Source organism: Dermacentor albipictus, chromosome 1 (assembly GCF_038994185.2).
Source record: "Dermacentor albipictus isolate Rhodes 1998 colony chromosome 1, USDA_Dalb.pri_finalv2, whole genome shotgun sequence".
Taxonomy (NCBI): Eukaryota; Metazoa; Arthropoda; class Arachnida; order Ixodida; family Ixodidae; genus Dermacentor; species Dermacentor albipictus.
Window position 1 is genome coordinate 209205947 of NC_091821.1, and position 20027 is coordinate 209225973.

The 20027-nt window shown below is 41.4% G+C and overlaps 2 protein-coding genes across 7 annotated transcripts in view; one reads left to right on the forward strand and one right to left on the reverse strand.

The window, feature by feature from the left end:
* Window positions 1-7069, reverse strand: part of DEF8 (differentially expressed in FDCP 8 homolog) — a 21372-nt gene extending 14303 nt beyond the window's left edge. Inside the window, exons 1-6 of one of the 3 annotated variants that reach the window (XM_065438170.2) lie at window positions 6572-7069; window positions 6414-6475; window positions 6124-6273; window positions 5831-5978; window positions 3453-3517; window positions 1256-1355 (exon numbers count right to left, since the gene is read on the reverse strand). In XM_065438170.2, the coding sequence (XP_065294242.1) occupies window positions 1256-1355; window positions 3453-3517; window positions 5831-5978; window positions 6124-6273; window positions 6414-6475; window positions 6572-6719 (673 nt within the window). In that variant the 5' untranslated portion in view covers window positions 6720-7069. The remainder of the gene's footprint in view (window positions 1-1255; window positions 1356-3452; window positions 3518-5830; window positions 5979-6123; window positions 6274-6413; window positions 6476-6571) is intronic. The other 2 variants (XM_065438168.2, XM_065438169.2) reach the window with 2 other exon arrangements.
* A 126-nt stretch (window positions 7070-7195) lies between these two features.
* Window positions 7196-20027, forward strand: part of LOC135906653 (probable phosphorylase b kinase regulatory subunit beta) — an 87919-nt gene continuing 75087 nt past the window's right edge. The window contains exons 1-4 of one of the 4 annotated variants that reach the window (XM_065438164.2): window positions 7196-7418; window positions 7836-7969; window positions 15046-15185; window positions 15898-16033. In XM_065438164.2, the coding sequence (XP_065294236.1) occupies window positions 7890-7969; window positions 15046-15185; window positions 15898-16033 (356 nt within the window). In that variant the 5' untranslated portion in view covers window positions 7196-7418; window positions 7836-7889. The remainder of the gene's footprint in view (window positions 7419-7835; window positions 7970-15045; window positions 15186-15897; window positions 16034-20027) is intronic. The other 3 variants (XM_065438166.2, XM_065438165.1, XM_065438167.2) reach the window with 3 other exon arrangements.

Below are 20027 nucleotides of genomic sequence, written 5' to 3' on the forward strand. Positions count from 1 at the left end.
TGCGCAAATATAGATGACTTGTATATACTGCATTTTTCCGTGTATAACCTGCCACCATGTATTACCTGCAGCCCCAATTACAACAGCCCGGAAAGAAAAAAGTGCGCATATAAGCCGCCGAAATAATTGCATACAACACTCAAATCTATGCAAAAAGGACGCCATCTGCAGATGCCTAACTCGTCTACGTCATATCTTTGGCCAGTGGCCCACGGCTCATTGCATAGCACAGACCTAGACTTTGCCAGCCTTGATGCCATAAAATATAGAACAATAGAATACAAGGGTTTATTGGCCAGTTGCCAGCTCCTAAGCTCACATACTACAAGACACCTGCGGTTGAAAGGATGCTCCAGATCTGCCTCTATGGCCGAGAGTGGCACTAGCTAACACTCCCAGGGCTAGATCTACTGCACATTAAAACCCATGAGAATGGATGGGAGGATAACACTGCGATACATTAATGGTAAAGTGTCCCAAGCATAATGCAAAACATGTGGGTTTGGCAAGTTGTCCTTTCGTCCACTTTAATTCCTTATTATTTCTACATTTCAATTAAAACTAAGTTGATTTCCCTATGCTTTCTCCAACTCCATTGTCATCTTGCTTTTATCGTTTTTGTCTACAATTTTAATTATACATACAGCATACAAATTGAGGCAAAGAAGAAATAAAACACTGAGATTATGACCACCGCATGTTCATGCCTCGCTGAAAAGCAGTAACTTGCCGTCCCAATGGGAAAAAGTTGGTATGTTACCATACAGGCACTGCATTTTTTGGAAGTGCACAACAACTAATATGGCAGTTGTATAGTGAAAGCTGCATTACCAGAAGTAACATAGTGCCACATAGGATTACTTGTTACCCTTGAGTTCTCCATTACTCTAAACACTGATCTAAAGAGAACAATGCCTGTGGAATTGTGGGCATCAGTGATCTCTCAGTGATGGTTAGCCAAATTGTTTAGGCTTCTTCAGACCAATGGTTTAAGTTTTTATATACCTTCGAAATGCACAATAACTTGCTTGAACATAGTCCTACAAAAGACAGCAGCTGCAAACACCACGCAAAGCAAATTAGACACACAAAGAAAAGACAACTGCACCTACAGCTCTTCAAACTTTGTTAAAAAAGCTCTGTGCTATTGTTGACTAGCTATTCAGAAACAAATTTTCATACAGATGCAGTCACAGCCAAAAGCAGTGTAGACACGCTGGGTGGCATGCTAAACAAAGAATTAGATACCACTTACGAGGGAAAACATTCTGGCCACACTCGGCACATCGATAGCCTTGGGCCGATAGCCCCTGCTCAGGGCAGATTTCTAACACAAATTCACTCTTCTCCTGCACCTGAAAAATTGAACATTTTTTCTAGTCCCACAAATCTGCAGTGTTGAAACAACCACAGTACCAAATATCTGTGTGCTAATGAAAGCTGCGCTTGGTGCTGAAGCAGTATAGTTTTAGAAGAGTTGACTGTTGAGCTAGTTCGTCGTCCATATTTGAAGTAGTAACTAAACGCAAATAAAACCACGGAAACAAGAAAGACGAACAAGGACAAGCGCTTGTCCTTGTCCGCCTTTCTTGTTTCCGTGGTTTTATTCGCACTAAGTTACCACTTCAAGTACAGTATATAGTTCACACATAAGTCTGCCATTGGCATTTGTTTAAAATTACAGTGAAATTAAATCTGTGATACCTGTTCAGACCATCTAACAAATGGTTATCCCTTTCACTACTAATAAACAGTGTCAGGTACAATGTGCAACCAGCAAAAAATAGAAATTGTCAGAAGGATGCCAGTGTGGCTTTTTATACCATTTATGACCAAACATAGAAGTTCAATGTAACAAAATGACTGTCCTGCAATCAGCTATTAAGTTTTAGAATATTGGCATATGCGTAGTATAAATACTACACACATGTCAACTCATGTTTAGCATGCACGAACACACTAGAACTATCAACACTGCATAAAATGGCACTACATTGTGGAAGCTTAAGTACATACATACAAGCAGCAGCACTATTCATGCTACACATGTCAAGTAAAATTAACAGCTCTCCCATCACATTAATACCACACAAAATAAAAAGAACCCACATAGAATGTGTAAAAGAGGGAGAGGACAGTATGATAACTAAAATAATGCTGTGTGTCCTCTCCTCTAGTAGCATTTTACACAGCTTTCAGAAGGATCATGTCGCACTGAGGTACTACGCACACTGGACACTATTGTGCTCCCACAGCATGTGCTGCTCACCTTATCTTTCTTCCTCCGCTGAGAGTACCCAGCTCTTATTAACACATTTAACTCATTTTAAATGCCTATAGTGGCTCACAGAGGGATTCAACTATACCTGTGCAAAGTTTCAGCTAAAAGTCTTTATTACTCTGCTAATAGCAACAGTCTTTAAATAAATTTCACTTCTTTGTAAGGCATTTTAGCAGGCACTGCAGTATTCTGTCTCTTTCTTGTACACCTGGCTACATGCATTTTTCCCCAAACGTGCTCTGCGATGTCCCCGTATTCCTGGCACTGAAAAATCATGCGAAATGATAGATGGCAATATACTGGCAATGTACACAAATTTCAATTACTGGTAAACCCCCAGTCACGAAAAACAAAATTGGGAATATCTTAGGCCGCTGCATATTCTCATAGCAGTATCGTATAAAAATTTATAGTTTCTTAGGCAATGCACTCAACAATGGCTACATTCAAGGAGCATCTATACAGACCATATCTCACTGTATCACCGAGTTTTACAGTAGAAATAAAGCAGAGCATCATAACCTTCCTCCAGTTATAGCACAATATCTTTAAATTGTATTATCAAGTGGTCTCATAAATACATTGTGTTCGATAAAGGTCAACATGAAGCAAATCAAATTACCTATTTCAAACCTTCACATGAGGCAGTAGTTCTATCAATCATCAATTTCAAAAGACAGCTCTATATAAAGGGTGTTCCAGCTAACTTTAGCCACAGTTTAAAAATATGCAAATGCCACGTTGCCACTCAAGGCACTTTACACGTATTCGTTCGTTTCTTTCATGCTAAAAAAAAAAACACTTTTATGTAGCCCGTATAGATCAACAGAAAGCTGTATCAGGAGTTTTTCATGTTTTTCTACAATTTTCTCCTTAATACTTTTCATCTAATTATAAAATTTGAGCACTTTATTAATTAATTAAGACTAATCATATAATAAGGCAGAATGAAAAAATAATTTGAGTATCTCCAAGCGACAGCGAACAACATTACCTTTGCTCTGTCCAGCTAAGTGACATTTGCATATTTTTTAAACTCTTGCTAAAGTTAACTGGGACACCCTGTATACTATATACAGTTTCAACATGATTGTTACAATGTGTCATCTCCCACATTTCAACGCCTTAATATTTGGAAAGGTGGTATTAAAACGTCTAGCTGCACACATACCCGTACATAAGCACATTTCCTTGTGATGCTGTTCAGACACTTGTTATGGCATTTGAAATTGCAGTCTATAAGAAAAGAAAAAGAAAACGTTTTTTTTTTCCAGAATACAACATTGCATGTAAAGCGCTAAGCTGTACCAAGACACAGCAAAGTGAACAATGCAAGTGGCCAATATGTTAACATTTTATTTCACCATATAATGTATACTAGTCACCATTCATGGGGCTTTACATCCCACCCAGAGCAGCAGCTGTGCTTTTAGGGGATGCTGAATTATTTTTACCTCCTGGAGTTTCCAAAATTGCACTGAATGATCTGTGCATGAGTATTTTTGTATTTTACCCCTACAGGAATGTGCACAATGCACTTTTGCCATATCTGGTGTTTTTACAATCGGTGACTAAACACATTTTTCCAAATAAGAATGTCGCATACATTGCCCGAAGTGATCAACAGTAGGCACGTTAAAGAACCCCAGGTGGTCGAAATTTCCGGAGTCCTCCACTACAGCGTGCCCCATAACCAGAAAGTGGTTTTGGCACATAAAACCCCATAATTTAATTAATTTTGATCAACAGTAGAAGAAGGAATCTTGCAAGCTATATCTTGCTAACTTGCTAAAATCCCCAATTTAATTTAATTTTATTTATCTTCACCCATTTCATTTCATTTTTGTTATTCTCTGTTCTCTCTCCACCTTTTAATGGTATGTGCATTCATGCTCTTTGCTTCCATTGTACAGCTATATGCTTAACCGAACACATACTGATAGATATAAGTTTCTTTGACCTGCTTTTTTCCTTTCTTTCTTTTTTTTTCTTTCAAAAGGTCTAAAACATTTATCTGCACAGTTGCTGCTTTCTGGGAAATCTGGGCACACTGCATAAGCAAAGTCGACTTATATAAACATAGAAACTTTTTCCATTTTTGCTATACCCACTTCTTGGAAGAACCCAACAGCAGTACTTACACCTGTTCCCCGGTCTATAAGCCCTTTCCCTCCAACCCCATTATGGGGTTGGGAGGGAGGGTTTGCACTTTATGCACTGGCTTATTCTTCCTCCATCAAGGGTGCGGGAAGAGTGAGCTATGCATAAATAAAAATGCTACTAAGAAAAGCTGCGGCCCTAATGAAGACAAGTCAAAATGTTGGCTCCAGTGACATCCCTTGTTTGACCACTACTGATCCCTTCATCTCCCTCTTTCCGTAAACTTCTCTCATTTGCGTACATTACATGCAGTTTAAAACACAACTGCCTTTACAGTAAATTACAAATACATTTGAGCACAGTTCTTATCGCAATTCTTTGCTTACTATAAGCAAAATTTTATGAACAAAAAACTGGCAAAATATCCATGGGGAGTGGAGCCTTTCATTTATTATGAACTGGGGTGTGATCAGGGATCGTTGCTCGAAACGTGTGTTCAGTCTGCATTGTTTCACCTCACGCGATTGGCCTAGGTTGCACCGACAGGTGTGGCTGACGACATCAGCGCAGCCTAGGCCAGTTGCGCGAGGCGAAACTGAACACAAACTGAATGTGCGTTTCAAACAATGATCTCCGATTGCGCCCCAGGTCACTGTGCTTGTTTGGTTAAAATGTATGGAAGGAACAGAAGCAGTGGCATTACATCCAGCCAACACATATAGCAATGTATGCATGGAAAGCCTAGCAAATGTCACCAGGCAGCCAGCGAGAGGGAAATATTCACAGGAAGACATTAGCAGCAATATTTAGGTCCGTTTCAAACTTCCATATGCACCAATTTAAATGCCAAGCATTCCAGCAGCAAGTGTCTTCACAGAGACCATGCGGTCATCCCGTACATGAACTTTTTCTTCACTTTGGAATTTCTGCAGGATTTCGCACAGCGTTGGGTCCTTTTTGCTGTCACTAATCCATGGGTTTACAGTTAGTGTTGGCTTAACATCACCAAAAAGATTCACACCAGATTCTCAGTACCTATGGGAGCCTCAGCTCAAAACCAAATCATAGACTTCATAAAGTTATACAATGTTCTGTATTTAAGTGGGAACAACATGCTGCACTGCTATAAACTTCTCATGCTAGCTGAAACATAGTGAGCATGTGCATGACTAGACAAATGTGATGAATCACTGGGTCTGCATTATTCAAACAGATCTTACTGATTTTTGGCAAGACACATCCTGCAAGTTATATTCAAGGATCAATTACTGATGCTGTGCTTTTCTGACTCCTTTCAAATTGTTTAGAGGGCAAGTTTGATTAATATCAACTTGGCTTATAGTGCATACTTTAAGCAATTAATGAGTAGTCCTTCACATAATTTGGGTACAGAACTGTGTACAGAATTCGAAATATGTGTAATGCATGCTGTTTAACAGGCAGACTCACTTTTGCATTGGTAAAAGCCATACAGCACACCCCAGATGCTACCGCAGCACTTTTCACAATATTGCTGAGCACGTTCATATGTACGTAACTCAAACTGGTGCTCCATAACAACTTTAATATCTTCTGCTTTCTCCTCAGGTGGCCCATCCTGAATTTATAAAAACAAAGAAAAATCATGTACAAGTGTGCCTTCAGGTATGCTGACATCACAAAGAAAAGGCTCCTTGGTGCTTTATGCACCCAACAAAACAGAACAACAAAACACAGGATTTACCAAACAAAAAGGTATCCACCTTAATCTCTTGCAGTTTTTGTCTAAGCTGAACTAGTCTGATAACCAACGTCTTGCGCCTTTCAGAGTTCTCCTCAGAGTCAAGAATCATCTCCTTGCAATGCTCTATGGCTGTTTCTAGATCTTCGATGGTAGAAAACCTAAGCAGCCCCTAAAAAACAAAGCAAACAAAAATAAAGAGACGCAAGTCTGGGAATTCAATGTTTGGCCCCGCCCTCGACCAACTCTGAATGTAAACAAAGGCTAAAATGCAACCATGCAGCCGATTAGCACAATCAGATCGAAACTTGCCTCGGGGCTCGAAGAGAAGTGCTCCTCAGAAAGACCAAGTTCTGCATCAATTAATTTCATATCTACAAACAGACATAAAAACGCATAAAAAAATCAATTCACGTGATACTCCCAAATGGGTATCAACTTTAGCGACGAATGACTGCGAGGAATCTTACCATCTGCAGAGCAAGACTTCGAGCTGTGAGGCAGGCAGTCTCTTGGCACTTGACTGCCCACCAATCGCGCATTTACAGTATTGTACAGTTGACCTGCAGTTGACTTTACCGCGTCTATAAGGCCGACGTTCATTTTGGACAGCAGCATGCAGCTCTACAGTGAAACACAAGATGTCCTAACCATGACGTTTTACAACCAAGAGATAATGAGTGAGGTCGTCAGCGGCCAGCTGTCTGGTTCTAACGTAATGTGTCGTCAGCGAAACATATGAAGCATTCCCACAGTTCACAGAATCCCTCAGTTTGGCACAGCACTACGACAACCACGGGACCACGGCACGTCCTTGTTCCTTCTCGCTAAAGGAAGCGGATGTTGCCCAGCTTGCAGTGCATTATGACGTAAAGATATCGAAGCAAAAATTCGAGGTCATTTCTCTTTTTTTTCTGTTTTCACTTGCTCTGAAGGCTTGCGTACTTTCCTACGCCGTAGTCACAGCTGCTAGTTGCGAGAACCACGGCCGCCACGGCACCGAAGACCGAGACGTCGAGACGTCTTCTATTTTCGGCTCGTAGGTGGCAGGAGCGTCGTGTGGCATACTTCCCCTCCCACTTCTCCCCTCAGGACATCATCCTTGTGTTGATCTTGAAACGTTATGCCAATGGTGCTGGTGTGCGACTGCGGCCCTTCTGCTCAAGCTCATTGCTATTGGCCTGTGTGTTTTGTCGCGTGAAGTAGTCATGTTTCCTTTTAGTGTGACCACGGCACTCTTTTCGTTAACTAATTGTCTACCAACACAGTCATAATCGGAGCCTACTGGGAGCCTTGAAGGCGCCAGCAAATAGTGAGGTAAACGTTTCTCCCCGTGGCTGATCAGTGTGATAACTCTTGACGACTGGTTGTGAACGGTGCTTACTTTAATTTGAACTCTCACCAAACTTCATTGCTGCGCACGACGGCTGCTTGCACTGTTTGCACACTAGAATATGGCCTTACGCATTGATCTGTCGCATCTCGCATTAGGATCTATGTTGTTTCACGTAGCCTTTGCTTGCTAATTACCTGCAGGTTTCATTTGTCCGTATGATTTTTCATCAGGGGTGTCCTGCATGCAAAAGACTGCGATGAAGCGCTCAGCTTCTCATCCTCTGCAGTAGTCGCAGGCGTAGTAGTGGGCGTTGGTGATGGGATTTCTGCTCTGCTGTTGTGCTTGTAATGTGTCACGCTTCTAATTCTCCTGCTTAAACTGTGCCTTCTTACCCCTAGAGCACCGTGGGAGCTGGTTGGCGTCCCTGACGCTTGTTCTCTCTTTTGCATGGCATGGTGATTGCATGGCTTGCTACCATCAGCTTGGGTTGTATTGCTGCGGAAGTAAGAGCCATGAGCCTCTTCAGTCCCAGGTACAGCCAGGCGCTGATGTTTGCACTCGTGGGGCTTGTTTTGCTGTTTCATCATAACAGAGCTATTGAACAGCTGATTCTTCGGAGTAGAAATTGTTTCCATCATTGCTTATGGTTCAATTTAATTTCATGCAAGCCCATCTATTTAAGTGAGCTTAGTTTGTATTCGACTAGCTTGAATATTATTACTGCTGGCTGTTGTCATAACCTTTCATGTCCTATATTTCCTTGGATATGTCTTTGCTTGTGCAAGTCAAGCTGCAGTTTCTTAGCTTACTGTTGAAACTGTGTGCCATGTAGTGTGTTCTAAGTTTACTGTGTACTATGTACTGTCTACAAAGTTTAGGGCCTGCCTGGCCTGGAGTCCTGATATTTACGATTAAATTATCAAAAAGGTTACCAGTGGCAGTTTCAGAACTTTGGTTTAAAGTTTAAGGCTGACCAACTTGTATTTTAACTTCGGACACTGGTGGCACCAAGTGTTTGTCAGCAAATGACAACAGCACCGGAAAAAAAAATTTATCATCCGTTTCATCCTTGTGAGCCCCAGCTTCAAGAATCAACGACACAAGAATCATCAGATGCCTGGGCAGTGAGGAACTGATGAGATACGAGCTGAAAGAAATTCCATTGGTGATGAAGAGGGTCATTTGCATTGTAAAGCTCTGTGCTTTATGCAATGTGCTAACCTTTTTTGTTATTTGGAAAGCTATCATCTTGGTCATCATATCTTCAAGATGTGGTGCTCAAAGTGTTTGCATTTGCCTTTTATTTGAGCTTGTCGCATCTTTCAAGTGTGATGCTCAAGGTGTTTGCATGTGTGTCTAACTTTGGAAGCAGACTTACCACCTCACTACATTCGTGTCCCTTTCTTAACTTTTAATACCGATGTCAGACATGCACTTTCCATCGCCATTGAGCCTAATCTGGATTGAGTGCGATGTGGATGTAGTGCTACTACGTGGTAACTTTTGATTTTCATTGCTCAATCCGGATCAAATCAGTTGTGATCCATTCATCTTAATATAAGTTCTTGATTGTTATCATAGGCTGACGTCTGCCCTACAAATTTAACTGCATATTAGGCAGATTTCTCAAGTGCTTTAGATGTATTTAGTGACATCTGGTGTGCTAGAGCTCACCCAGCTTGATATGGGACAATGTAGCAACAATCATTCTTGATCACATTTGAAAAATTTGGTCCCCTTTGGGCTCAGTGCTCGTCTGACACCAGTTAAAAAAAAAAATCACAAAGTTAACTTGTGTGCTCATTGCACAATTGGAGTATTGTCATTGCATATTTTTGTGAGGTTATGCAAATATTTGCAACCTTGAATACAAATAAAGTACATATTGTTATTTTACTTGTATTCAAGAATTTAATATTCGCTAGTCTTTGTATACATAGACAAATATAGAGGCATATGATGAGCATTAGGGCTTGCATGATACCGAGATATGCAGGTGATTTCTGTATGCTGGCTGCTTCAAACACCCAAGATTAGTACTAAACTTGACTGTAAGTGCTAAGCTATTTGTGCAGCCTCTTTTCCTAGTGAATGCCTTCTACTGAAGCAGGCATTGCTGCACACAGGTTGTGGTGGCCAAGGGAGCAGTTTGATCCATCTAGAGGTGTGTAAAGTGCTTGGTGGACATATGGGAGAAGCGAAGGGGATAGGCAAGTCATTGTTCACCAGCACAGTCAAACCTTACAGGGCATAATTTGGCTAGAGCTGTTTCAGTTGTAGAAAGGAATATTTCACAGAGTTGTCGCACAGTTTCACTGGAATATACATATGTATGATGTATGTTGTTGGTTGCTGGATGCAAATTGGAACATTTATATCAAATTAGCATTAAGACGGCTGGTTGTCAAGTGAAGAATATGCTGTTATTCTACTCTGCAGCCATGTCACCTCCCTAATTTTAAATGTAATTTTCACTGTGGCAAGCAGATTTACAGACATGTTTCAGCCAGAATTGTGCTGCTGTGACCTTTTTAACCTTCATGATGCCAATATTAAGCGGTTAAATGCTGTATGTATATAATCCACACATTCATGCTGAATGGTGCACTGGTGTGAAACATTCTTTACTTTGTTTTTCACTTTGACTTGTTGAAAAATATGCATCACTCGCACTGCTCAAAGCATATAACATGTAATGTTGTCCTATTGTCAGTGCAAGGTCAAAAATGCAGGAGGGGCTCTCTCTAAGAAAAGTGTGATGTGCCTGCTCCCGGCCTCTCTGTGCTTCAAGAAATAGATTCTACGCTCACAAAGAGCAGGTGCCTCAGTTGTTCAGGTAGCAACAAGGAGCATGTCATAGTTATGCACCACATTCATGAACAGCCAAAGCCACCAGATGGAGGCATGAAGAAGACTGCATACCAGCACAAGCAAGTAATTCTAAAAGAGATTGGGAGGGAGAATTCACTAACCTCCTTCCCCCCCCGCCCCCCTCTTAAAACCCCACTGGTATGATGAATGGCCTGTTTAATCGCCCAGACATGAGTATCATTTGTGTGTAGTTGACAAACAAAAAGCTCCCCCAGCAAGGTGAGGGTTTCACAATTGGCCTGAACAAGAAGGCAGGTGCATGAATACTGAGACACCCACCGTGGTTGCTCAGTGGCTATGGTGTTGGGCTGCTGAGCACGAGGTCGTGGGATCGAATCCCGGCCACGGCGGCCGCATTTCGATGGGGGCGAAATGCGAAAACACCCGTGTACTTAGATTTAGTTGCACGGTAAAGAACCCCAGGTGGTCAAAATTTCCAGAGCCCCCCACTACGGCGTGCCTCATAATCAGAAAATGGTTTTGGCATGTAAAACCCCATAATTGAATTAATGGATACTGAGGAGAAGAAAGGGAAACTAGGGTAATACGATCCGCTGGTGCATGCATCCCATATTTACTCACTTGTAATGAACAATTTTAAAAGAAGATATTTACTTAAAGATTACATGTATGACATATTAGAGTACAAACCGAAAGTGCATTAGTATAAAAAAAATTCTGTTATCCTATCAAATTCACACGCTTTGCACCCATGCCTAAAGGTTCACTGAGTGCCTGGTCTGCAAGGCATTATAAGAAATATGCTATTTCAAATGCCACAGACGGTAATGCACATGGAATGGTCTTGGCTGTTGATTGTGGTAAGGAGGGCTCCAATGGCAACAGTGAATGTTGCCCAGTCCACTATGTTGCCCAGTCCACTATGACTCTTGATTCAATAAATTTTTTTCAAGTCGGGAAAAATTGCAATTATTGCCGTAACAAAAAAATTGGTGAGTGGACAATTGAGAACATTGCATTTATAATTTTTGGCTGTGCAAATCAGGTGTGTGTTACAATTGAGGGCATGTTGGAGTAGAGTAAATACAGTACATGTTTCCTTTGAGGGGCACTTGCTGCTGCATCCTTGACCTGTGATCACTGCATTCTTCAGCACTGATAATGATGTGCTGGTCGGACAACAGTGTGTACAGCCAGTTGGAACTTTGTTGCTCAGGCCGGAGCACCTGCTGTTTCATTGATTTCCTCATACAGCAGTGGAATGTCAATGAATGATATCATGTAAAATAAAAATAAGAAGCACTCGCGTTGGAACAAGAGGGGTGAAACATGCTGCTACATATTCCTAATTGGCTTCGAAAGCTGTGCATGTACACTGCTGTTCCAGAGTTCTTGAAGGGGGGGTCCTGTATAAGCTGGTGCTGCTGTGTCAGCAGAGGGAAAAACTAAATCCATCAGTCCTAACTGGGCTGTGTTTATGTGACAGTTGTATTCAGGAGAATTCAAGCAACAATTCTATCATATATGCAGTGGCGTAGCTAGGTCGTCTGGCACCCGGGGCCCATAGGTCTTCTGTCACCCCCCCGGGTGTAGCCGGCGGAAAGAGGGGTGTCTTCAGACGTATATGACACCCCCCCCCCCCCTCCCCTACTGGCCCCTTGCACCCGGTACCCACGGCCCCCCGGCTCCTCCTGCTGCTACGCCACTGCATATGCGCCTATATATTGTCAACAATGACATGTGAATACATATAGTGATTGAAATGTGGTGCACCCTTTACTGTGCAAAATTTACACATGAATATCTAATTTCCTGAGCTGCACTGGTACTTCAGAAAAAGAGCAACGAGTCACACCCATGGTAAAACACCAACTCTGCCAATGAATGGCTTGTGCTTTGGCCGTTCTAGCATCCAGGAAAGCTACAAGCATGCTACAATTGAAACTCAATTTAATGAAGTGATGACCATGTTCAAATTATTTCGTTAAATCAGGAAGTTTGTAAAATCTAGAAAGTAATTTTTTGGTGCTTCGAAATCTAAAATTGTAAAATAGCAACAGGCAAAAGCTACTGCGTTGTCGTTTTGCTGCTAATCCAGCCATCTGTTGCATAAACCATGAAATAATGAAAGCAACCACCGCTGCCCCTACTGAAGCAATGTTTAGTCCACAGTTTCGTGCATGGGCACGGCATGCAACCTCGTCAAAATAAAGCTAGGGCCGCGACTAGGGTGCCTAAATGTTTTAACACGTTGGCTTTAAAGCGCACGCGCGAAAAAAAAAAAGTGTCAAAATTAAAAAGAAATCACCACTTTGTTTACCAATTTATTTCAGGAAAAACTTTGTTAAATTGAATTTGGCCAAGTTAGTTTCGATGATTCGGGTTGATGACAACATCGAACCCAATGGCTACCTGCAGGGGAATGGAAATTTCTTTGTTAGATCAGGAACTTCATTGAGTCGGGTTTCGTTAGGTCGAGTTTTAAGTGTATTTTGTAACTCTGTATTGAAGGTTGCTGCTGTTCGATAAATAATATATGTTTGAAGATCAGTTGCATTGCTGTACCATCGTATTGAATGAAACCTTCTTGTTCAATACACCTTATGCAGAATATATTCACTTGTTATATTGGAATTTCAGGGGGCACTAAATTTGCCACCTTTCGGGTCTCTTCAGGAGGTCTATGTTCTCCTTTTTATCCTTTGTGTTGGTTAACTGCTATTTGAATTGACTAAAAGAACAGCAATTGGTACATCCAGATTGATTTTGTGTCATCAACTATAAGTTGCATCACTGCCACATGAGTGACTAAAAATATTTGACATTTATGGATACTCTCAAATACACTATGTTCAGTAGCAGCATAGCCATTGAATAGCAGTCGTCATTCAGTGCACTGAGCCTGTGTTTGCAGTATCTGAGGGCACTGCTGCACATTCTAACACCACTGATGTTTAGTTCTATTGCTCTTGTTCTTCATGGCCACTGATTTTCTATTCTTAGCAAGCCCCTTTTAGCCCCTTGTGCTTTAATTGTTCAGCAGCTGGCTAAGCATCTTTTTGTTTTTTTCTTTCAAATGACAAGGCTGAGCAGTAAGCAGCAAAGGGGAATTCTTGTTATGCAATTTGTAGAGCAGGCATTTGGAGGAAGTTATTTTCATTTGAAACCACATGGGGGTGGGGGCAGTTGTAGGACCTCATTTTACAGCTATATGCTTCGATAATTTCGTCATATGAGCTCTCTGTAAATGCATTCTTTTTCTTCCTTTTTTTTTATGCAAGGCTAATGAACTCCAAACACCAGCTTATATCTGTGACTGCCACTTTAGAAATCAGTCACTGCAGCCACACATAGTTCTAAAAACAGCCAGTAGATCAGGCCACTTGGCACCAATGGAGCTTTGTAGAAAGTTCTAAAATGGAGTTGTACCATACTTATTTGAATCTAGGCTGGCTTCAATTCTAGGCTGACCCTCAAGATGTGGATGGTCATTATGAAAAAAACATTTTCTTGAATGTAAGCCAAATGGAAAAGGTCATTCAACTGAGAAAAAAATATGCAACATTATTGAAATGTTGCACTTTTGGAATTCTCGCAATGTCAGGCTGGCCTGAATTTTGTCGTTTGCCTCTGCAACACAGTTTACTACATGACAAAGCAAAGTAGACATGTTGAAGTGTCATAGTAGGCAGGTGTCTGAACTTGTTCCAAGCAATGCCTTGAATGTTTGCAACCTCTTTCGCCTTTGCCTATAAGATCTCTGTCATTATGGACATTCCCACTTTGGGTTCTGATAAAATCGGCAAAATATTTTTCTATCTGGTGGCATCGGCCTCACTGTGGTTGGCAGTGTCTGGCAGTTGTGGCCAAACCGCATCCTCGAATCTAAGCTGACCCCGAACATTCATGCATTATATTTTAAAGAAAATTATCTCCCTACATTTGAGTAAATACAGTAGTTTATTCTTGAAGTAACTTGGCAGGTTTCTTCAGTAACATTAGAACAATATTGATGCATCCACTAAAGAAGAGTTGATTAAACAAAGGTGGCTCATTGGTTATGTATTTCCTTGCTTAGTTAATCGTCTTTATACCGCAAAGGGCATTACTTCTAGTGACTGATAGTATTTTAACAAGGAATGTTTCAGGCTAGAGCCAATGTTCGAACAAGGGCACTTGTATTTGTCAGGGCATTTCTGCAAGGCATATGATCGAGACATATGTCTAACTGCAGCAACAGCCAATAGAGAGGCAAAAAGTAATAGCAAACAGTAGTTGAACACAGGGGAACAGCAAGTACTGAGGCTACAAAGAGGAATGCTTAGGAAGAACATGAATACAAAGAAAAACAAAACGGAACGATAAGACACGTCTACAATTGTCTAAGAATCAGAAAAATCACAATATGTAAATCCATACAGAGAACTTAAATTCAAGTCTTTAAGATCATAAAATTTGGACAGGGATAATTTGGTTTCATGTGATGCTATAGATGATGTTTAAGCATAACTGGAAAGATTTCGTCAGTGGTAGCATCAATATTTCAGGAAGGACAAGATTCATAATGGTTGACACGAAAAGAATATTGAAATGCCTGTGTACTTAGGTGCACGTTGAAGAACCCAGGTGGTCGAAATTAATTTGGCGTCCTCCAGTACAGCATCTAAAATGGCCAAGGTGTGGTTTGTGGATGTGACAATACATTGATAGCTGATATTTTTCAGCTAAATCGTTCAACTGAGTTTACCCATGCTGCTTTCTCTCTCTGCTTTCAAGGGAGCGGCTCCGCACTATGGCAGTGCCATTATTTGGCAGAAGCCGAGTCGGCAGCGTAGCAGATACGGTAGATGTGGACAGTATAAAATTGACAAACTACACAGACACGGTGCACCACTTGGACAAGTTCTATGGTCAAGGTAAGAACATTTTCGAATCTAAGGCTGTGCAAAATACCTTTGTTGGCATGGAGTTGCATTGTTGAAGTTTGTTATGTAGCAGATGATTTTTTAAAATAATTTGAGCCATCTTTTGCTTTGGGTTTTATTGTATTAAATTTAAGTGGCCCTTTACGTTAGGCACACTATAGGTAAAAAAACAACTAAACAAGCTGTAATAGGACTTGTTGGAGACCTTGTTGGTACGTACTTTGTTGGTGTGTGACACCTGTGTCCCATCTTTTTCTCGTGGAATATCTGTGATCATGCTATAAGTGTTTTAGCTAAGCAAGCTAGTTGGGAAGTAAAATTTATGTTGAAGAAAACGGCACTGACAAAGCAGAGAAGACAGTCACTGAGCTAACCACTTGTATATCATCGGTGTGCATGTTTTCTTTCCCTGAGGTGCATGTGTACCAACCTGGCCACTTTTTTGCCCTTTGGCAGTAAAATGCACCTTGTTTCTTTCACATTGGCTAGTTTAATTAGAGGAGGTCTCTGAGCTGGGCTAGTCGGTGTACATTCATCATGGCGAAACAGTACAGTCGACGGGACGGGTGAAAAAGACAAGACAATGTGACAGATTGACAGGCAGTGTATTGTTTTGTCTGTTTCACTCGCCTCATTGTCTGCGCTGCTTTTTTCTATTATGGCTAGCTTACTATTTCAAGCATTTCTTTGGAAACTGTTTCAGTGAAACGGCAACTGCTCAACTTCCAAAGCCCCACAACAGGACTATTCCCACGGCTTTCTCGAGATAAAGAACATGGGTATGTTCGTGACAGCATCTACTGTGCTGTTGCTATATGGAGCCTTTACCAGTCCTACAAGTAAGAATGGCATGTTTTTTTCTGAGTCTTCTACATTGTTTAGCTTCTGTAGTGAAGTGGTCAAAGTGGTCATTTGTACATTTGTGCTATGGGGCATACTAAGAAGTACTGAAGCTCTAACAAAGAGAGAAGCCTATAGTATGAATGCTGGACATGTGCTAAAGATTTAGTAAAAGGTATTTATGGGGGGATGAGAGCGAGAGTACTTATTCAGCAGAAGGGTGAAGCAATAAAGGCATGGCACGAGGGAGGCCCACTACATGTGTCACATTAATCTCTGATCTAAGAGTGGCACGGCCAGGTGATAACATGTCCAGCTTTTGTAGATATGTACCAGTTAGCACCCCAAGCAGCCACTGCATGAAGGTAGCGTGTTTTCAGACATTTGAGACGTCAGCTGTGAAGACAGTGTTGGCACAATTACACCTCTGCACTACATTTCTTTGTGCTTCTTCCTATAAATGTTGTCGGCGATAAAAGACAAAATTATGGGCTTCGCTTATCCTAAGTGCATTTTTTCTTGTCGCAGTATTTGTCATTAGACAGTACCGTGATTACTTGTTGGAAGCAAAAAGTGCATAACTTGGAGCGGTCATAAAATCTTTATAATTGTGTAACGACCTTCAGTAATAGTGCTCTTTAGAGCCACTAAAGGGAGCAATATTTTGGATTTACTGACGCCTCTGTGGGATAACCGTCGCAGAAATACCCACTACTCTCCTGCTTTTGCTTCACACTAAAAATAATGTTTAGGGGGTGTAGAAGAGGCAATATGTACTTCTGATGTTCCTGCACCTACAACCCTGTGAATGCAATATTCAGGTGTCTTGTACTCATCTCTCAACCTGTTCCTGCTCCAAGATGATATTCTATACCATCGCCGTGCTAACTACGACGGTCCCCAACTTCTGTTCATACTGCCTATAACCACTGTTCTCCACCAGCTTTACGATCACCCAACAACTGGATACCTTGGAGTATTCTACATTTCCAACAAATTGTGACAATGATAGGGTAGGCAAAAAGAGCAAATATTTTTATAACATTGAGGGGGAAGGTACTGCCAAAATGGTGTGTCAAAATCAAAAGCCGTCCACAACGGTGTGTCTCATAGACGCTGTGCGACATTTGGACGCAAAGCCTTACCAAGAAATACAGAATGTGTTCCGCCTGAAGAAAATCTGCTGTGGAGTGCTTCTGACGATTACCCTAGCCCGTTGACTTAGTATATTTAAAAAAAGAACGATGCTGCCTTTTGGGAAGCCTCTGAAGAGCCCAGGATCAATCATCGCTGTGTGTGCTGTGTTGCGACTAAATACTCTTAAGGTCATAAGTCATTTCCTGCTGACGAGCGGCTACTCTTTATAGAGAAAACTGATAACACCGGCGGGACAAGCTTTTTGATGAAGTTCTTTGTGCAGGGATAGCTTTTAATTGTTTTATTTTTGTTTCGTTGACATCATCACTACGTCACCACGGGAAGTTTGAAAAGCTTAAGGTCAATATGCCACGTGGTGACACCCACGCAAACTAAACCCTGATGTGCAGAAAATCTGGATGTAAGGGAGGGTGTAGGGTTCGAACACACCGCTGGGAGAAAGCAAGCAGGCTGAAAACACTTTCTGAGGTCAAGTCTGTGCTGCTCTTCTGGTTGCATGCAGTATGGCCTTTGTATGGTGTAAATAGCAGTGCTATCTTATTTTCGTAATTATGTAATTAAGTAACAGATGTTAAAAAAAAGTACTTTTTGATAATATAGTATACTGTGTTTGTACAGATATAACACTTTCATTAGAAGCATGCAGAAGCAAGTGTCAATAAATTCAGTTACATTTCTCTTCTCAATTTAAAGCTTCAAAGTATGGCAAGCTCAGCCACCAGATGACTGGATTTTGCAGGAAAGCCAATGTCTTGGTGGCAGGGGGTGAGCAGATTTGCTAACAAGAATAGAACTCAGCACAGCTAAGGGAAATGGGGACAATAGTGCAAAGAGATTCAGCTGCAGATACAATGCCAGCTATTGTCTTCTGGTAAATGCACACCCGCCGTGGTTGCTCAGTGGCTATGGTGTTGGGCTGCTGAGCACGAGGTCGCGGGATCGAATCCCGGCCACGGCGGCCGCATTTCGATGGGGGCGAAATGCGAAAACACCCGTGTGCTTAGATTTAGGTGCACGTTAAAGAACCACAGGTGGTCAAAATTTCCGGAGTCCTCCACTACGGCGTGCCTCATAATCAGAAAGTGGTTTTGGCACGTAAAACCCCAAATATTATTATTATTGGTAAATGCACTGCAAACACAAATTCAGCAGTTACAGCTCACCTCTTGCCACAGTGCCTACACAGATAGGTAGTCTCAGTGGGACCTCTTGTTGTGCTGTGGTAAAATTATCTATTCTCATCTAATGGATGCGGCTGCACTTTGCATTGTTAGTTTGCATTGTAATCATAACAACAAATTTACATGCATGCTGAAAGTGCATGCATGCTGCACAAATGCAACCAACTCTCTCTTTCTTTAAGAGCAGCTTTGTCTGCTGTGTAGATGTGTGTTCATATAAAAGCATAGCAGCCCTCCTTATGTAGAAATTGCAATAGTGGCTTAGCGAACTTGTCGCAACTAACTCGCTATTGTTTACTGTTCTGACCGAAAGTATTTTTTGTTACTTGCCTAATTGACTACTTGAAAAAACATTTTTTTGCTGTTTTTTGAAGTAGGTATTGAATTGCAACACCTTCAATGGAACACTTGTAGAGTGTATTAAGAAATTGCATTGTTTCCATCTTGCCTGCGTGCAACAGCAATGATTCATTTAAAGCATGTTTGAGGGCACTAATATAGCTTGTCGTAAGAACCTGGTCCAATGGTTGTCCTTTTACAGATGTTGTGTACTTTCTTTGAATCTCCGAAAAATTAAATCCACTACAGCTATCTTCATGGAAATAAATTGTTAGAACATTTCTCATGGAGCTTTCCAAGTGTTGCATTGGAGGCTTTTCATTTAAGTGGATAATGATCAAATTAGCTAATTAATCACTGCCAAGTTGCTCAAGAGGACAGTAAGCAAAACTGCGTTGATTACACTTACATAGTGTGCAGTTGCTTTTTCTGAGGCTTTAGTACAAACTAGATGAACTACCCACATACTTAATGAGAGCAGCATTCCGGGCTAGTTGGTAATCCATTGCTTAAGTGATATTGCGCGACATAAATGAGTTGAAAGTTTGCGCTTGGTGTGTCGTCTTCTTTCACGTCCGTGTCGTTTTTATGTCGCGCAATATCACTTAAGCTACCCATATACTCTTAATTTTCTGAAGTGCTAAAGTCCCCTGTTGTTGGAGGTGTGCTATATTCGTGCAAATACAAGATGAGCTCCATATATGGTAACTGCTGATTAATTACAGCGATAATGTCTGTTACTCCTGAAGTCTACATTATCTATGCTGTCATTTGCCACCTCAAGATAACATTATTTAAAACTTTCCATAAGTGTGGTTCATTGTAGAAGAGTTGACTGTTGGGCTAGTTGGTCGTCCATATTTGAAGTAGTAACTTAGCGTGATAAAAGCACGGAAACAAGAAAGGCGGACAAGGACAAGCGCTACTCTCTGCGCCCAACAAGCTTTCGAAGCTGTGTTCTCAAATTTGCTGTGAGAGCAGGCGGGGTTGCTGCACGAGGCATGAGAAGCCCTTTGTTGAGTGCTCCAGAGGGGTTGTTTATGCAATTCCCTTACAACCTTGTGGGCAGCTCTACATTGGACAAACCGAGCATTGTGTAAATGACCATTTAAGGGAACATGCACAAAAACTAAAGAAAAAGGAGGATAATGGTGCACATTTGGGGGCTCATGTTAGCGCGTATGGTTGTGACGCTCAATTTTCTGCGACTACTATTCTGGGCAGGAGCGGCAACGCCTCTTCTAGGCTCGCTCTTGAGGCCTTCTTTATCAAGAAGAATAGAGATGGATGTGTAAGTGAGCCTTTTATCACATTA